At 35.4% G+C, this 20,814-nt stretch overlaps 1 protein-coding gene across 1 annotated transcript in view; it reads right to left on the bottom strand.

The window, feature by feature from the left end:
* Positions 1-20,814, bottom strand: part of LOC132707290 (aminopeptidase N-like) — a 112,527-nt gene that overhangs the window by 27,827 nt on the left and 63,886 nt on the right. The window contains exons 9-11 of the mRNA XM_060679082.1: positions 20,519-20,802; positions 13,353-13,537; positions 12,398-12,571 (exon numbers count right to left, since the gene is read on the bottom strand). Of these exons, the coding sequence (XP_060535065.1) occupies positions 12,398-12,571; positions 13,353-13,537; positions 20,519-20,802 (643 nt within the window). The remainder of the gene's footprint in view (positions 1-12,397; positions 12,572-13,352; positions 13,538-20,518; positions 20,803-20,814) is intronic.

Here is a 20,814-nt window from a genome sequence, read left to right as displayed (position 1 = left end):
CAACATTGGAAGCTAAAGTTAATTTAAAAATTCAATTTAACGGTACCCCATATACTATACTACAATAAAACCGACGGTATTGTGTTGCTTGCTATACATACCTGACAAAATATGAAGCTAATACAATAATTATAAAAATTCCTACCTGCTAGGCTCTTGTCTCGAGCTAGATCCAAGATACGTTTACTTCTACGATTCATTGTTAAGTAACGCCGACACACATTTTTATAGTTTATGAAAATATTCAGAAACGTTGAGTTTAAGGGATACCAATGTGGCCACTAAAAATAAAACTATAACGTGCGGTCAGATGGGGAAGCCAACATAACCCGACAACATATTTCCAATATACACGGTAAATTATGGAAGTCAATGTAACCGTTGTCAATATCGCTTTATACATATAAATTGGGGAAGTCCATGCCACCACTAAATATATAAACAATATACAGGCACAGAAATCGATGCTAGAGACACAAGCGGAATCTCCTTGAACCACCTCGTATAATTTTATCCAGCTCACGTGAAAATGGACGTCCGCAAATTTTAAGTGTTTTTGGATAGGTGGTGCTCAAATAAGTGTAATGCCGACATTATTTTAAAAATTCAAGTTGGCATCCGTATATCGGAGTTCACTTTGTCCCTAAAAGAACCATATAGTTCCTTTGTAAGACAACAAAACCCTAAAAACTTGTATTTGTAGGCAGTACGACAATATTCAAGCCCAAATTAATTACAAAAACTTTTCATGCCAAAATACGTAAAAAAAAATACACCCAGACCCTCTACAAATGAACGTTTTACACCATGGTTTAATGTAAATAATCAAAATAATCAATATAATTACAATTCGTTCCCCATAGTGCTATTAATTTACCCTCGAGTCAACCCCAACAAAGACATTTTCCTACAAACATACAGGCATTCCAAACACGAAAAATTAATGTGTTTAACCCTCAAAACAGTTTCCATACATTCTCAACACCTATTCCCATGTCGACTAATTCAAGAAACACATATCGACCGAATCATCAATATGGTAATTAAGATAGCAATAGGAATAACAATCAAAATCAAAATTTTCAAAACAGCTTTCACAATGCCAGATACAATCATTTTGCAAAACAAGGTCCATCTCGCCCTGGAATTATTGTCGAAGAAGTTCATAATACATTTGGAAGAATTTCCACAAGAAACCGAGTAAAATTCTCCTCAAGAATTTTCGGAACAAAATTTTTCAATAAATACGCCGTATCTAGAATCGACTTAAGTTTAAATAATTATACATCACAAACGCTTTTGCCTTACATGTATAGTAATAGATATAAAATCAACATTCTTATTGATACAGGTGCGTCAGCAAGTATAATAAATCACGATATAGCCTTTAAGCCTTTTCCCTCACTTATATACCCCCACGTTTTTGAAATAACCGCCTGCCAAAAAATAATTCGCGGACAATACATCGAAAAAGATCCCCTTTTAACTGAATTCAAGAACAACACCCCATAGAATTTTTATTGATTTTGCGCTACCTCGGTGACATAATAATTCCTGTTCCCGTAACATCGTCGACCGCGCTCGCCTCCCGCGAGTACAGGATGCAAAAAAAATTGTCAAAAAGCACTAACACAAAAAATACCCTCTATCCATATTAGGAGTGACAACTGGCAACCAAAACTTGAGCTATTAATGCGCAACATCTTTCCTTCACTGGCCACACTAAATTTGAATTTTTTTTTGGGTTGGTTGGGGATGCAGAAGTTAGGGAAGATACTACTTTCAGCGATTTTTCAATATCACTATATAAGGAAGTATATTTTAGAAAAACATCAATACTTTTAGTAGAGGTAATTATAAAAATTGTTCTAGTAATTCTTTTTCCGGGAATATCGGATCACTTTTTTGTAGCTTGAGGACTTGAACTCTGACGGGCTGACACCTCTAGAGACAACGTCAGCGGAATTTTTGTTTGTATGAACATGATTCAACTACGAGATTTTTGTTTTCCTTTGAATGTCAGCAACTCAACTCGCTACCAATTTGTTTAATGCACTTGGAGGTAAAATAGTCATGGTAAGACTATAGTGCCATCTGTCCAAAAATAATTATTGATTTGTAACTGAAGAGTCTGCCTCTTTCAAAAAGTCAGAAGGGGTGAGTATAATTCTGACCTTGGAATAGCTAGTTACGCGCTATTTTTCACGCAACAACCTTATAGTTATACCGCTTTTTTCCTTAATTGATTTGAAATAAATAGTTGCATATGCAGTTTGAGACTCATCAGAAAAGCGATGCATTGCGATAAGCATTGGATTTGGTAAAAATACATGTCGATTAATGTTTAACTTATTAACAGGTTGTGTTTCATCTGAAAGGCATTGCCATTGTTTAAGAGTGCAATATTTTAATGCTTAATGATTGGTAAAATTAGACCTAACGTACGAAATGTGCTTGAAACAGATGAAAGATTATATTGCTGAGTGATATTTTGGGATTGTTTGTTTGTCACGATAGAATATCGTGAAGATTAAAAGAGAAAAGAAAAAGAAAAGAGAAGAGAAAAAGTATTATTGAGAATAGGCCAATGTGTACACACGGACAGATCATTGATTATTACGAAAGACGAGATGCATCAAAAATTACCCTTAATACTGTAGCGCTAGAAATATTTATTAACCCATGGTGGGGTGAATAAAAAAATGCTTCTATTCATTTCACTTTTATTAACCGATATATTTTGGATAGTTAAATCAAAGCGTTTTGTCTTGCCGCATAGAACAGTTTCAGCAAATATATTTTCGCAAAGAGTTTCTTCCTCGGTACAATGTTTTACAAAGGAATATTCTTCGATGAGCCGGAATTTTTCCAGCTGGGTTTCTAAGGTTCGATTAATTGATAAATGACAAACAGTCTTGCTGCACTCGAGACTAAATAAAATTCTTAAAGAAAAAAAAATTTTCTACTATGTAGCAATTATGAGACGTAATCCACCTAAACCCTGAACCGAAGAATTACGTTTCGAAAGTTTTAGACCTAACCTTTTACAACAATTCAGAGCCAATAAATTAGCTTGGTTACCTGAATCTAATATAAACCTACATGGGCTATTTAGAGCCGAACAGTTATGAACCAGCACAACCACTGCTACTTCGGACATTTCCGGGATTTTACCGCACGGGTTGCGGAGCAATCGGATGTTTTCGGCTTGAATTTTGACGTTTGTCAATTCTGAATGTATTGCTGTTTACCCAAAAAAATTTACCCAAAACCTAACGGTCGTAGAAAAATTATAGTATTCAACGAGTTTGGTAAACTCACTCGTTTTTTAAATAAATTCCTGACTCAAATTCTTGTTATATAATATACTTATATAAATTCCCCGCTTGTCCCGAATGTTGTTGAACCTAAGTGCGTGACAAGAATGTCTTTGTAAGTGCTCGCTCTGTCACCACTAACTGCGTCGCGATCCGCGATCCTTTTGTCCGAGTCCACTTTTCCCATATGGTTCACGACCAAATATTTTAAACATTTATTTTGTTTTGGCGTTGTCCCTACCGTGCAGGAATTATTCAAGTGCCTCTTCCTGGACAAATTGGCTATTGTAGGTCACGTTTTTATACTGTTCTGCAAAGTGTTTAGCTCGTACTATGAAGTTTTCAATAAATGCACTGCAATCCGGTTGTTGTCTAAGTAGAGAATTAGTTTTCAACATCTCGACAACGAGGTTCCTTTTTTTTACATTTAATGTAGATTGGTTCGGATACGGTAATTAACTAATAATTAAAATAGATTTCTATTACGCTGTAATCGGAGGCTAAAACGATTGAATATTGACAGGAACAGGAACACGATCGGAGTGTCTAAGCATCTGTGCTTCACAACAGGCTTTTCTATTCTTTCTTTACTGGGACTTTGTTTTGCAGCTTTTCAGATCTTCATGTAGTACATCGAGTAAAGTATCACGCGCAATATATTTTATTGTTGGAATTATATGAGATAATCGTGTTCGATTGTCCAAAATTGGAACAGGTAAAATCCAATACATGCGTATTTCTACATTGATTTGCACAAAGTGCATTTGGCTTGCTGGAGAGGGGTTCGATTATTCGATTATGATTCGAATGTGATTTAGAAGGATTAGGTTTGACAAATTTTTGATTTTCCAATTATGACAGTTGAAGTTCTCGACGAATCCTTGCTTGAAATTCCAATAGTGAAGTGGGGTTACTGACACGAATGAGTTGACCTAATCTAGGCTCTAAGCCTGTAAGAAGGGTGTTAAGGGTCATAGTCTGCAACATTTTAAATAGACATTCCACAATTGCTGTAAGAACATTAAACTGTCTCTCCGCATTAGTGGCCACTTCACAAAGTAAAACACTAAATAACTAGGATTATCTGAAAATTTCCGACCTTACCCGATTTCTAACAAAATAAACATAAAAATGAAACAAAAAATAAGAGTGGGTGACTATCTTAATAGTAAAAAAATTAAAACTTTTTTTTGAACTATCTCTGCATATCTCCAAATACGCTTAACGCATTTTAAAACATTCGAAGTCATTGAAAATATCTTTGACAAAGTTGTAAATTAAGAAAACAATTTTATGAAAAAGAATAAACCCAACGAGATGGCATTAGATAATTAAATAAGGGTCCAGAAATTCAGTGAAAACCGCATATCAAAATTATCGTCCTAACCTTAAATATGACTAAAAGAACTTATTGCTAAAAAAATATTTACATTTTGAGAAAATGTTTGACTTTAAATAGTCAATTAAATCGTGCTCAACAATTTATTAATTTTGATTAGTTGACTAAAACTAATTGTTATATATATATACATATATATATATATATATATATATATATATATATATATATATATATATATATATATATATATATATATATATATATATATATATATATATATATATATATATATATATATATATATATATATATATATATATATATATATATATATATATATATATATATATATATATATATATATATATATATATATATATATATATATATATATATATATATATATATATATATATATATATATAATGTTCTGTCTCCATTTACTTTTGTATTTCTTTTTCTTTTTTTATCTTACTTTTATTTAACTTTACGAATGATTTTTTTTTTTACGTTGGGTGGTATTCATTCACTTTAGGAAGTGCTTTGGGTTTCGGGATATAGTTTAATTATTATTATTTTGTGCGTATATACATGCCTTGACAACTGTATACTCCGTCTTGTTCTCCCTCCTTTATTCCCGGGAAACCTTTCCTTCTTTTATATATACATTTTTTGTTACTCCATTTTTACCTGCCTCCGGCACTTCGCGAGCGGCCGTGCCGGAATCGAGAATTGCGCGTTGCGAGTCGGAAATTTGAACACCTGTTTTGAAAAGCAGTGTGCAACACCCTCAAGAGTGGAACCCTCCGGTAGAACCATGCAGCGCATTCCCTTCAACCCAGCACATCCTCCACAAGGAAATTTGGGGTAAGTCAGGGCATGATTACGGTCATTTTACTTCGGATTCGGGGAACCAGAGTGATCTTGGAATTACAGATTGGTACCAACAAATTTATACACAAATTTGTTGCGTAACCAAACACAAACTATTATTCCTTCGAGCCGGATTCTCTGTGAGCCGAATCCTTACTCTTGAGACATTGCATAACCGCTTATTTACTCAAGAATATTTTTCCTTTTATTCATTTTACTTTTCCAAAGCACATCCTAGGTTATTACTTATTTCTTCAATATACTACTATGCCTTCGTATGCCCCCTAGAAAATGGTGTCATAAACTCTCAATATACAAATTGAGAAACGACCGATTCTAAATCAAAAAATACATCTTGATTTCTGCTATTTGCACGTGTATGTAGGTTGTCTTTCTCGTTCCAAAGACGACAAAAAATAATCGCGAACTCGCTCCGGCGAAATCCCTTTTTTTTGTCTCACCTGCCGGTCAATACGGTGCCTGCCAAATTCAATAATTTACTTTGAATTCTCAATACAATTATTATTTTTTTTTACGAATCCATAAACATTAGACTTGTTGTTGGAAGCCATCCCAAACGCGACCGTTGAGTGTAGAATACGGGGGCGCTTCCAAAAGTACCTAATAAATTTGGTATTTGTTTCGCTATTTACGAATCATAATCCTACTACTTCTACCATGCCTCCTGCAGGTGAGAAAGAAAGAAAAATTGCGTGCGCTTAAGCCCTGCGTCAAACCGTGCTTAATCAGTTGGACCTGATCGAATCCTTGGCTAATCATGCCAAAACGAACCCCGCCTCCCACTCCAAATTTAAAATTAATTTTAAAAAGTTTTAAAAGTGCGGTAGTCTCTCTACTTGCAGACGATTCCGAGGCTCTTGCGGAGGAGCATAACATTCAAACCAATTTCTTAACGGGATGCGTAGAAATCGAGTCCACTTATTTTGATTTATTCGAAACAGAAACGGTTGATTTAACCCAAAGCAGGGAACACAATCAAACTATAATTGTACCAGAACAAGAATATTCTTTGCCCAAACTAAACGTCCCTAGTTTTTCCGGAGAAATCGAGGAGTTTCCCTCATTCATTGAAATATATAACGCGATAATACATTCACGGGGATGTTCCGATATTGAAAAGTTTAAATATCTGCGTACTGTCTTAAAGGGGCCGGCTTTAAATTTAATAAAAAATATTAAATTAATTGGTGAGAATTATACTACGGCCTATGACGCGTTAATAAATAGATATGACAATAAACGCTTGGGTGCTGTTTCTTATTGGAAAGCTATAGAACATTCTCCGCCCCTTCCGAGTGATGACGTCATTAGCCTCCGTAGGCTCTTAGATACATTTAAAGATAACTTAGACTGTTTACAAAACATGGGTTACGTGACGTCGCAGTGGTGTTTTATTATGGCAAATATTTTACTGGACCGCTTAGATCCAGTCACGCGTAAACTGTTTGAACAAAAGCATTCATCTAATGAAATGCCCACATACGGTGACATTTATAATTTTCTTGAGCAGCACTGCACCGCGTTAGAGTCGCTCGAGTTATCACTAAAACAAAACGTTCCGCCGAAATCCAATCATTCGAACTTTACGCGATCCCCTCGTAAACATACTAACGCTTTTTTTACAAATAAAAGTCAACGACCTTTATCGTTAAAACAGAACACATGTTTTTGGTGCAAGAAAGGTCATTTGATAAACAGATGCCATGCCTTTTTTGCTCAACCGGTGCACGAACGCGTTAATTTCATTAAAAATAACAAAGGTTGCACTAATTGCTTGGCAAACTTACATGTCGTGGCCCAATGTTCTTCACAGAAAAGATGCAGACATTGCGGTTACAAGCATCATAGCCTTTTATGTTTAAAAGGCAACCCTTCCCCTCCCCCCGGATCACCAGTTTCGGAATCTCGGAGTACGCAAGAATCAGACGAACTGACTCTACACAGAAATGTCACTGTCGGCATAGCTCTAAATGATCACGATACCCTGCTTTCGACCGCGTTATTACATATTCGTGACGTTCATGGGAATTGGCATCCAATTCGCGCTATTCTAGATTCGGGTGCTCAAACCTCATTTCTTACAAAAAGGTGCGCTACAATGCTGGGTCTTTCTAAATACAATATTTCAATAAGTATTAACGGCTTAGAAAGTATGAGTATGTCCGCATACAGCGCGGTACATTGCGAAATTGCGCCACTTGCCACCAAATCACACACGTTTCATGTAGAAACTGTTGTAGTCGACAAATTTGTAACAAAATGCCAAACATGTCGTTTGATCCAAATTCTTTGGAATTTTTAAAAGGACTAAAGCTCGCTGATCCTCAATGGTATACTCAATCCGAAGTACAACTTCTTATTGGTGCTGAAATTTATGGATCTCTTATACAGGACGGTCGTCTTTACTTTGGACCCAATGTCCCTACTTGCTTAAATACAGTTTTCGGTTGGACCTTAATCGGTAAAATGCCTTTGGATGCCGGCCCATCCAATTCTAAAACCATATCCGCGTATTTTATTACGGTGTCAAATATCGACCTAAATAATGCCCTACAAAAATTCTGGGAAACCGAGGAAATTCCCAATGTGCTGCCAAAGCCACCTTCAGATATTTATTGCGAAAAATACTATGCAGATACAACTACCCGCGATACGAAAGGTAGATATACAGTTTCTTTGCCATTCCGAATCACATCTCCGGATTTTGGAGACACCCGAGCTCTCACCCTTAAGCGGTTTTACTCTTTAGAAAACCGGTTGCTACGTAACAAAGACTTATACCATACCTATTCCGAGATTATGGAGGAATATTTAGCCATGGGCCATATGGGTCCGGTTTCGCGCCCCAGCGATGAACATTTGCACGAATGTTTTTATATCGGGCATCACGCGGTTATAAAAGAAGATTCTCGAAGTACTGCCGTACGGATTGTATTCGATGCGTCAAGCCATGCAACCAATAAGCCAAGTCTAAATCAGGTGTTATACGCCGGTCCTAAGTTACAACGCGATTTGGTAACCATTCTGCTTAATTTTCGACTACATAAATATTGTTTCGTCACTGACATTTCCAAAATGTATCGCATGATAAATGTTGAATCAAGTCAAAGGAAATACCAAAGAATCTTATGGCGTTTTAATCCCGAGGATCCAGTGTCAGATTACGAATTACAAACCGTAACTTTACTGTTACAATTAGCTGATTATTATCACGACCTACCCCTCGCTTCTAAGATACTAAAAGAGTCGGTTTATATAGATGATTGTGCGGTTTCTTGTCCAGATTTAGAGCAACTTTCGCTTATGAAAAAAAAGCTAATAGAACTGCTCCGTCGGGGAGGTTTCGAACTTAAAAAATGGGCTTCCAATGAACCTAAATTACTCGCGAATTTACCAGAAACCCACATACGGATTCGCGACTTTTCCCTCGATTTGGAGAATGATACTCCGTTAAAAAAACTAGGTTTGCGGTGGGATCCGCAAACAGACCTTTTTTTTACTCTTTTACTTGCACTTCTAAATTATGCACCAAAAGAAATTTCTTAGTACACTTGCTAGATGTTATGATCCACTAGGTATGCTTACCATGGTCACATTTCTGGCAAAAACGCTAATTCAATACTTGTGGCAATTGAAATTGGATTGGGATGAGCTTGCACCCGCGGACATTATTTTAAAATGGAAAACATTCGTCAGCGAACTTAATTTGTTTTCGGATTTTAAAATACCCCGTTCGATTGACCTTTCGAATTCCATTTTTTGTCAGATTGTGGGCTTCTGCGACGCGTCTGAGCGAGGCATGTGCGCCACTATATTTTTTCGCGTTTCGAACCAGGATGGCACCTACAAATCGTACTTTGTGTGCGCAAAGTCGAAAGTAGCGCCAGTTAAGAGAATTAGCCTTCCAAGATTAGAACATTGTTCTGCGGTATTACTTGCCAAATTAATGCATTTTGTACAACGCTCCTTTGCTAACAAGATAATTTTTTGGATAATTTCGTGGATAAAAGGTGCTTCTTTCGGGTGGAAAACTTTCGTGGCCAACCGGGTGACTTATATTCAAGAAAAAATTGCGGCTTGCGACTAGAACCACGTTCCGTCCGAATTCAACGCCGCGGATCCCGGGTCACGTGATTTACTTCCCTCGGATTTAATACAATGTACGCTTTGGTGGCAGGGACCCGCATTTCTTCGCACTTCGCAAGAATTGTGGGAATTTACTAAAATTAAAATCGAAACCCCTTCCGAAGCTTTCGAAGAAGAGCGCAGAATTGTACTCACGTCGACGATAACACCATACTTTTTAGACACTATGTTAAACAACATCTCTAATGCTAGAAAACTTATTCGGGTTTTAGGCTACGTTCTAAGATTTATACATAATATTCGTTCCAAAACATTTTACGAACCAAAGGTTCTTACTGCTCCTTCATGGCTACTCTTTTTCGAATTACAAAGCGCAACTAACACCTTTGTTAAACATATTCAACAGAGCTATTTTGATAACGAAATTTCACTCCTCAAAAAAGGTAAACGTCTACCTAAAGTTTTCAGAAAGCTCAATCCGTTCTTAGATCAAAATGATATTTGGCGTGTTGGCGGACGTCTATGTAATTCAGAACTAGATTACGATAAAAAATATCCGATACTCTTACCCAGAAATTCTCGGTTTGCAGATTTACTTATTAAGGATTTGCACGAGAAATATATGCATGCCGGCGTACAAACCACACTCTTTCTACTTTTCCAAAATTACTGGATATGTGGGGCTAAGAAACTTATACGCAAAATAATTTCGCGTTGTATCACTTGCTGGCGTACGCACCCGACGCCTTTTCAGCCCCTTCTGGGAAACTTGCCAAAATTTCGGGTTTCACAAGCCAAAGCTTTTGAAAACGTGGGTGTTGATCTAACGGGAAGTTTTCCTATTACCATGAACCGCTTACGCGGCGCCAAGAGACTTAAAGCCTACATCGTACTGCTTATTTGCTGCTGCACTAAAGCAGTGCACTTGGAAATTGTCTCCGATTTATCGGCCGATACTTTTTTAGCCGCATTTTGACGTTTCATAGCACGGCGTGGCCGCGTCAGTAACGTTTACTCGGACAACGGCACTAATTTTGTTGCCGCCTCAAAACATCTTAAAGAAATCTATGCTCACGTAGCTATACACGAGTCAATCCGATGGCATTTCAACCCTCCTTCTGCACCCCATATGGGGGGCCTATGGAAAGGTAACATCAAGTCGGCGAAAACACATTTACTGCGTGTTATCGGCGAACAAATTCTTACCTTTGAGGAGCTTTACACTTGCACGACTCAAGTCGAAGCTATCTTGAACTCTAGACCCTTATGTCCCGTTAGCACGGACCCAAGCGATTTGACCGCGTTGACGCCGGGCCATTTTTTATCCTTAGAGCCTCTGTCGGTTATTCCAAATCCCGATACAAGTCAGTTAAAATTGAACTTGTTATCTAGATGGCAACTTTTGCAAAGATTGCATCGCGACTTTTGGCGTCGGTGGCACAAAGACTATCTACATACACTGCAACAACGGGCAAAGTGGAACGACCACAATGCGTCCGTTGACTCCAATACTATGGTCTTAATCAAAGACGAACAGACTTCTCCATTAAAATGGGCACTAGGTCGCATAGCAGAACTGCATCCCGGTGCAGATAATATTGCAAGAGTAGCTACCGTAAGGACGGCAAAGTGTTTGATTAAGCGACCCCTAGTTAAGCTTTGCCCTCTTCCTCTAGCGATCTGATTCAGAAAATAACCTTCCGATCCCTCAGGTATTTTCAGGGAGGGCGGAATGTTCTGTCTCCATTTACTTTTGTATTTCTTTTTCTTTTTTTATCTTACTTTTATTTAACTTTATGTTTACGTTGGGTGGTATTCATTCACTTTAGGAAGTGCTTTGGGTTTCGGGATATAGTTTAATTATTATTATTTTGTGCGTATATACATGCCTTGACAACTGTATACTCCGTCTTGTTCTCCCTCCTTTATTCCCCGGAAACCTTTCCTTCTTTTATATAAACATTTTTTGTTACTCCATTTTTACCTGCCTCCGGCACTTCGCGAGCGGCCGTGCCGGAATCGAGAATTGCGCGTTGCGAGTCGGAAATTTAAACACCTGTTTTGAAAAGCAGTGTGCAACACCCTCAAGAGTGGAACCCTCCGGTAGAACCATGCAGCGCATTCCCTTCAACCCAGCACATCCTCCACAAGGAAATTTGGGGTAAGTCAGGGCATGATTACGGTCATTTTACTTCGGATTCGGGGAACCAGAGTGATCTTGGAATTACAGATTGGTACCAACAAATTTATACACAAATTTGTTGCGTAACCGAACACAAATTAATATATATATATATATATATATATATATATATATATATATATATATATATATATATATATATATATATATATATACAGTCAAGGAATTACGCCCCTGGTAATCATTTTAAGAACTGAAAAATAATTTCCAAAATTTTATAATGGAATTTTTACTTAACACTTTCCATCTAATTTTAGGATCATCCATTTCCCGAATGCGTCTTTGTTCTTACACCCGGCATATTTCGAAGTTAACCCATAATAAATAAGACAATAAATGAATGTTTAGACAAAAGGATATAAATTTTAAAAATTGGCACTTCACTAGCGACCAATCATTCGGAAGTTTTTAGAACCTGATGTCTGAACGCAAATTTCGGTTTTGATGGGCGTTCATCCGAAACCTTGTGGGTTCGGTTTTCTGTTGCCATGTCTAGTTCTTAACTAATACTTTCCGGGTAATTTGCAAACAATCTCGGTAACAATTGTTACTTACAGTTGAATCTTGTTGATGTCAGGAACGCAGGTCATTTGTATTATCAGTTGCTCTTGCCACCATTCGGTAACTGTATCGCTTTTATACTCATCCAAAAGGTACTGAAAGTAAGACTCATTTGCTGAGAAACGTATGACATTGCACACTGCTTCGGTCCCCACATGCGGGTTTATGCTAAAATTGTCGAAACAATATCTATTGAAAGATAGTGAATCTTTTAAATATTGAAAAATGTTTGCAGCGAGTCGAAATAAAAATTGAAATTCTTCGGTTTTGTCATTAAGCAACTTTCAATTTGAGAGAGTTTTGTTTACTGAGATGTACGATTACTTTGTCAATAATAACATCATTCCGATTTCATTGTGCGGATTTAGAAACTTTTTTGGCACTGTGCGAGTAACAACGGATGATTTTTTTTACTTTGAAGTCAATATCGTGATTTGCATATTTTAAGGGAGCTTTAGAGTAATTAAAATAGAAATGTATAGGTTTCTCAAAGAATCTGAGAGTGAATTGAATACTGAGCATTGGTTTAAGGGATGTTTAAAATCAAATTTCCAAAAAACTCAGTAAAACTGTTGTGCGATACCTATTGTTTTAATGGCAATTATTAATGCAGCTTCTGCGGTTATCTTTGTTTGTTAGATGTACAAGACTAACTATGCCCTACCTACCTATATCTTTACGTATACCTTAAAACTTAAGGCCTTTCTTTTACATTGTCATGAATCATTGTAAAAGCCGATAATCATGTAGACTTGTCAACATCGAAGAATGTCCTAAATTTGGACCAAGCGCATGGAGCAAGAAGTTTTATGTTTAGAGAAAATTGAATATGGTTCCGATGGTGCATAAATAAGCTTAAAGAAGGATACTGAATTTTGTCTGGTGCGACGGTAGAGGCATTCACGTTTTTCATTAATGATGTTTTGGATATACAATATTAAAAACTCACAATGTGCCTTCGTTATAATCTTGGAAGAATGGGCGAGCATCCTCTATGCAAGGTGCGTAACCCAATCCGCAAGCCCATTTGCCTACCATGGCTTGATTTCTGGCGTAATATTGGTTGTCATTTGGAATTGGCGCATTTATTGGTACAGCAGCGTACAGTTTCTCAAGCAGGCATACCAAATGTACCTACAAGCAGACAAATGGAATAAGCACAAAGAAATATTCACGCAGTAAATTTCTTCAAACAACAGTAAACCTTTTAATTTCAAAAACAAGAAACGTCAAAACTTAGCAATAACCGACATATCAACAGATCTTAATATAATTATTTATAGCATTATGATTCCTGCCTGGAAAAATGTGTTGATACTATATTCCGGGATATTAACTCCGACTGGAATGCTACAGACGTTTCGCCAAGATCTCACTTGACATCTTCAATGCTGGCGCGATGAAAACACTACGTACAGGATTCCAGTCGGAGTTCAACAAACGAACGGATGACATCCCTAAATTTAGACAATATGAACACCAATCTAAACTTTTCAGAACAGAACTTCTGCTAAATCCTCTTCTTACAGTAAATTCAAAAAATTTGTTTTATATTTTTGACGCTACACCAAAATTCAAAATATTAATTGATAAAGGAGCAGGTAGTTCTATCTTTAAATATAAATCCGCTGAAGACTACATACACAAGCACACGAGTTCCAGACAATATTACCATCTAAGATATAACAAATAAAAAAATTTTCATTAAAGAATCCACACTTATTCCGTTCACGGATAATGACAAACATAAGGTCCTTTTTACGATCTTGATATCGAATATCGAATTTTCTCGATCGTTATTAATGTACAATCGATTTAAATTCCAAAAAACTTATAACGAATTACTTTTCATAAAGTAGGACATGAATCTCTTTTTCCCAAAATTTCTAACAAATATGAACAAAGAATTTTTAAATTAAAATGTAATTTAACAAACACAGACGCTATTCTACACTCTCCAGAATGCGAAAAAGTTAAGTTACCTAATGCTTCACTTAAAGCAAATAACAAAGGTGAATTTTTAACTACTGTTGTTAAAGCTAATGCTATCCTAAAATTATAGATTTATCAAATTTATCTATCGAACCTTTTAACACTAATCTTAACGGAAAAGAAATTAACGATTAAAACGAAGAAGAAAAAGAATTAATAACACAATTATGTCTTGATTTTTCTGATATTTCTGATATTTAGAAGGAGATCATTTAAGTTTCACTAACGAAATTAAATATACTATTGAAACGAACAACGCTAGACCATTTTTTACAAAATCATAAGGTACCCACATGTCCACAAACAAGAGGTAAAGTCACAAGTCAACAAAATGCTCGAACAAGGACCTTACATTCGACCTTACACTTCTCCATGGTCTTCCCCTGTTTGGGTTGTCCCAAAAAATTAGACGCTTCTATGAAACAAAAATGGCGCGTAGTCATCGACTATCGCAAATTAAGGCTAGTCCCTGTCGACGATAAATACCCCCTTCCCAATATTTCCGATCTTTTAGACCAGTTAGGTAGATGTCAATATTTCACTACTTTGGACCTAGCCTCTGGGTTTCAGCAAGTTAAAATTGATCACACGGACGTTGCCAAAACTGCATTTTTGGTTGAAAATGGTCATTTTGAATTTCTTCGTTTACCTTCCGGACTAAAAAATTCTCCATCCATTTTCCAACGTATCATGGACAACATTCTCTTAGCTCTTTAAAACGACATGGACAATATTATCGTTTATTTCGCTACCATACACGAACATATACAAAGGTTAACTAATGTCTTCAAACGTCTTCGCGGTGCAAAACCTCAAACTCCAACCTGACAAGTGTGAATTTCTTCTAAAGGAAGTAGCTTACCTGGGGCATCGTGTAACCCAAGACGGAGTCAAAGCCAATCCCGACAAAATAGCCGCTATTCAAAAAATTTCATAATCAAAATCGCCGAAAGACATTAAATCCTTCCTTGGTTTAGCCGGTTACATTAACGTTTTAACACCAATTTCGCTTAGATCTCAAAACCTCTAACTAGACTTCTCCAAAAAGACACACCATTCGTATTCAATTTAGAATGCAAAAACTCGATTAATGAACTTAAAAAAACTCTAACATGTGACCCCATACTTATTTATCCTAATTTTGAGGAAACTTTTGTCCTAACCACCGATGCCAGTGCATTTGCCATTGCTGCATTTCTTTCACAAGGTCCAATTTGAATAGACCTTCCCATAGCATACGCCTCTAGAACTCTATGCAGTGCAGACACGAAATATTCAACTATACAGCAGGAATGTCTTGCCATAGTATGCGCAGTCAAGCATTTCCGCATTTATCTGTTCAGAGGAAAATTTATTCTCGTTACTGACCGTCGTCCTTTAACTTGGTTATTTTCTATAAATGATCCTGGTAGTCGTTTAGCTCGATGGCGTCTTAAGCTTGAAGTATACGACTCTACCATTGTGTATAAGCTCTGTAAAATAAATAAGAACGCAGACGCTATATCCCGAGTTAAAATTAACCATATTCGACATTACCCTCGCATCTAATAACGATGAGATTCACAACAGACTATCCACAAGTAAATAAGAATCTAATCTAATCTAATAATGCAGATAACTAAGACGACATAGCGGAAGTTACAGAAGAATACAACAACTTCGCATACCTTCGTAAAACCACATCCATTATAGATTATTCCCAAATAGAAACCTCTAATTCTCAACTTCTCGACAAAAACCACAAAGATATTGTCACTTTCTTTTGGTAATCAAAACTTAATGATTTGCATAACAAAATAATGGACGACATTTTTGAAGAAGATATAAATTTTACATTTAACAAAATTAACATTTTTTCTAGCAAAACCGTCAAAGGCAGGAAATATTATATAATCCCTCTTGCATATGACAATGAAACTGTAGTTGAACATTTATTCTATATTTTATTCACAGTAAAAAATAACATTGATCTTTCAAAACTATATGGTATTGAAAATAATTTACAACTTCCGATATTACAAGTATTCTCCTTTATATTTTCCGAAAAGGATATAAAACTAAGAATCTGCCAAGATATAGTTCGAACTCCCGATCAAGACGAAATCTCTATCATTTCAGACCAATACCATTCAGGAAAAAACAATTTACATCGCGGAATCAACGAAACAGTTAATCGAATAAAACAAAACTACAATTAGCCAACCTTGACCAAAGATGTCGAAAACTATATTAGAAAGTGCGAAATATGTCAAAAAGTCAAGATCTATCGTAAAAACCTCAGCACACCATTAGTTATCACAGAAACTCCTAAAACTCCTTTTGAGCGCATTAACATCGATATTTTCGAATTCCCAGTTCGTAATGACGCCCTTACCATAAGAGATGAACTCACAAAATTCACCCAGGCATATCCAATAAAAGACAAAAAAGCTTCTACAATCGTAACTATCCTTCTTCTCTACTTCCAACATTTTGGAACTCCTCTTAGAATACATTGTGACCATGGCCGAGAATTTGATAACTCCGTTGTCAAAGATCTTTGTCTCTTGTACGATATAAAACCAACTTTTTCGAGCGCTAGCCACCCACAATCTAATGGATCACTAGAAAGATTCCATGATTCCATACGACATAATAAAATACTTTCGTCTCTCACAGAAATGTTAGATGATTCTTCTCCTCGTATGACAGCCTTCGAAACAAGTATTAAAACTCATTATAGTATTTTAACCAGAATTGCTGACTCAGTCGAAGAGACATTTTCAGAAATCACTATCGACAATGAAAATTATAATTTTAGAACTATTAATTAATTAACAGACGCAAAATGCAAAAATAGAGAAACATAGAGTAATTTCAGTAAAACCGGAAATGCGATTCAATTGTTTTATCTGCCAAATTTATTCTTTTTTTTTTTGACAGAGGCTTTGATAGTTAATTTATTGACACATATTACGTTATTAGAATTTGACAAATATATTATTGAAATATGCCTTTTTCTGTTATAAAAAATGAAGATTTTTTTTTAATTACTTTAAATATAAATATCATTTGTTGCATTGAAAACTATGAAAAAGAAATTGCGATAATTGCAAATTTCTTTGCTTGTTTGCTTTGCTGAAAAGTTGCAAACAAAAAGCTAAAAACGCTTGGTCTAAAATTTCGAGATAGTCACAATTTTATTTGTAGATATTTTTGTGTCTGTATAAGTTGCCGATTTATTAACCAACGGTTTTTTTTTAAATTTGCTTAAAATTAGCTCTTACTTGTTGAGTGCTACGTGTCCTTTTCTCGATTTTAGAGGCTTTTTGTACCAGCGTATATTATATTTTTGTAAAAAAAAATAATTTCTCAATCATTACATCGCAAATGTCCTTTTTTTCCCGCGTTCGAAATATTTTGGGTTTGAAGTGCTTAAAAAGTGTTTAATTAACATAAATTATTTTTAAATAAAATTAAATTAATCAATACTAAATATTAACGAGGTGAAATACTATCTCAAAATCACAACAAATATTGGAAATGACCTGAAAAAAAAACTGTAACACGAAAACGAAGCATTTTAGACCACACGTAACTTACAAATTTCAATTTACCAAATTGTTTAGATATTTATATTTGTAAAAATTATAGTTATCTTATTACAAGACAAGATTGCTTTCGAAATGCCGCTTCGCAGTTTCTTGTGCTAGAGGAACGCATTGTTTTTCTAAAATGCATCTGCGGACCACAATGGAACTTTCGCAAAATCGATGTAATTTCATTGTGCATGCACCCTGTATAAAGTGTCTCATGTTTCGCTGAACTCCAAAGTTGCGAAAATCTTTGGTAAATACCAATTTGAACAAGTACTAGACATTCGCAATAATGTTTTTACAAATGTGGCGCGCACCCTGTATGATGGACGAAAACTTTATATAAAAAAATTGTAGCTCTCGACACAGTTTACGATACTATTTAAATCAGTCGATGCTCAGGAGCATATTAAAAAGTTACTCAAAGTTGTGGATCGCTTTGTACCAAAAGGCAATCCATATCTTTGAGCGACTGCTAATACTTAATAGAATGCAAAATATTAGCGAAACATGTCAAACTCTGCAGAGAAAAAAATCCTTCATCAATTACTTCAACGCGAGGAAACATCTTGCTGGCAATAATCATGAGTCAAACCTCGGGAGTCCACGAAATATCGAAATTGTTTTTCATAATGGAAAAAGGAGAAAAATGACACTGATTACAGCGACACTAACGAACCAGAATTATTTATCAACAAAGATTGGCTGAAAATAAAAGTTTTCGTACAAAATGTTTACACAAAAAAGTAATATTATGTGGTGAATTTAGTGTTTTAATTTGGATTGTTTGGTTGCTTTGCTAATTTCTTTATTCCTCCTGTGCATTCGTACATTGATTCTGAGTTTCTTTTAATTGGATTTCATACACTATGATAAAATTTTTATTTATAAATATTGGGGTTCTATTGCTTCTCGCCCCTTTTCGTCTTTAAATGTTTTATAAAAATAATTCAGAAAAAGTACTTTGAACCTTTTAAATGCAAATAAGTCAAGGAACGCAAGATTCAAGCTTCCTAATGAAAAAAAATTAATATTTTTCTGATTTTTGTCATGTTTCGAAAATAACTCGGAGGATATGAGTAACTTTCATATAAATTTCAAATTCGTAATTGTTGTTTCAAAAAATCTAAACCTGCCAATTTGTATTATTGTTCTACAAAATGAGAAAAAATGGAAACAAAATAAGATCGAGGTTCTGATCCTATAAACCATTTGATATTAATACATAATTAATAGATTGACAGAAATAAAATTAATGTGTTCATATGTTATATATTCATATATATTTTTTTAATATAATTGCTATATCAGTAAACATCAGGCCATCTTATAAAATACTTAGCAATAGGCACCTTATTTAAAGGTTCGAATGTTTGAAGATTTTAGGTAGGGGATTATAATATGTATATAATATGAAATATTATATTGTGTGAAAGGAGGGGATTTAATCTTAATTGTAAATTACATACATCGGTCCTTTGGAAAATCTTATGATGCAAATGCCTTTTGCATTGCATCTTTGAATCATAGGATGTTCTGTATGATTTTGTCGTAGAGACACATTCAACAAAGTCAAAGCCAATTTTTCATAGCAAATTCAGCATCTTTAATTTAAGAGTTACTGGGCCATATTTTCTAATTGATTCTGTTTACGTCCTTCCGATTTGAACAGCATGAGCGAAATTAATGTAGCTTAAGACAAAACTTAACAGCTTAATGTTTATTTTCAGACTACGCCTATGTGGATACATTTTTAAATGGGCAAAGCATCTCTGTGAGGGTGCGGTAAGGGGGCCCACTTAAGTTTCTTAATTATTTTTTTAAAGCATCAATACGTATTTATTTTTGACTAATTTCAACTAAATCTACCAAAACTTTGGCGAAGCTTTTAACAAAAAATTCTTTTGGGACTTGACGGTCCACTTCAAAAAATGATGAAAAATTTTTTTTTTAACATTTTTGCCACAGGGGGTGGGGGGCGCCATGCTCGCTCTTATCTATGTATCTGATAACACTCTCCACTAAATTGAAGCTAGCATTTATTATTGTATGTTTATCCGAAAATTCTACTATATTTTGGAGATCAATATTTATTCTAATTCCAGTTTCTACATGATCCTGTGCTTTAAATGTATGCAAAAGCGTTGCAGGTTAAAACTGAGCACTCCGTTATAGATGCGTACCGGGTGGCCAATTAAGAAAAACTCTCCTATCCTATCTCGAAAGGTAAAAAGTCTGAAAATTATTTTTAAGTTTCTTGACATTGCGTAATCGGATTATTGAATTTTAAATCTCATTTACTGATAAATAATCTTTAATTACAGATAGGTAAAATTTGTTTTTTATCCTATAATTGGAAAATTCAGAATAAAATTTAAAATTTGATTATCTCCGAGATCAGCGGCGTTTGTACGAAGCATATTGCCCTCATTCATAATATTTTGGTGTCTGGTTTCCAGTTTTGAGATTGACAATTCTTTATGAACCATTGTGTATATTGTTTGTTCGTTTTTGAAACTAAATGGTTTTATTTATTTAATAAACTTACCCTCATTTTATATCTCAGCATGACTTCGTGTCGCGAAAAGTTCTCAAATATGGCGGTGAAGGCGGTAAATGTGGCCGTCCACGGAAGAAAATCCACTTCATTTTTAAGATAGTCAAGCACCTCAAATATCATGGAGTATTTTGTTTTCTTGCTTTCCGCAAAAGCGAACAGATCGTCGACAATTTGCGCGCGATTTATCTCGCTGATCCCATCGAAATTCGGTTGCTGTAACGCTTTCGAGATATTTTCCAACAAAAGATCATCGTACATTACCCTGTAGAATCCTGCGAGTTAAC

Source organism: Cylas formicarius, unplaced genomic scaffold, assembly GCF_029955315.1.
Source record: "Cylas formicarius isolate icCylForm1 unplaced genomic scaffold, icCylForm1.1 PGA_scaffold_9__14_contigs__length_23061073, whole genome shotgun sequence".
In the NCBI taxonomy this organism is placed as follows: Eukaryota; Metazoa; Arthropoda; class Insecta; order Coleoptera; family Brentidae; genus Cylas; species Cylas formicarius.
Note: the sequence above shows the minus strand (reverse complement) of the source record. Positions and strands in the feature narration are given on the sequence as shown.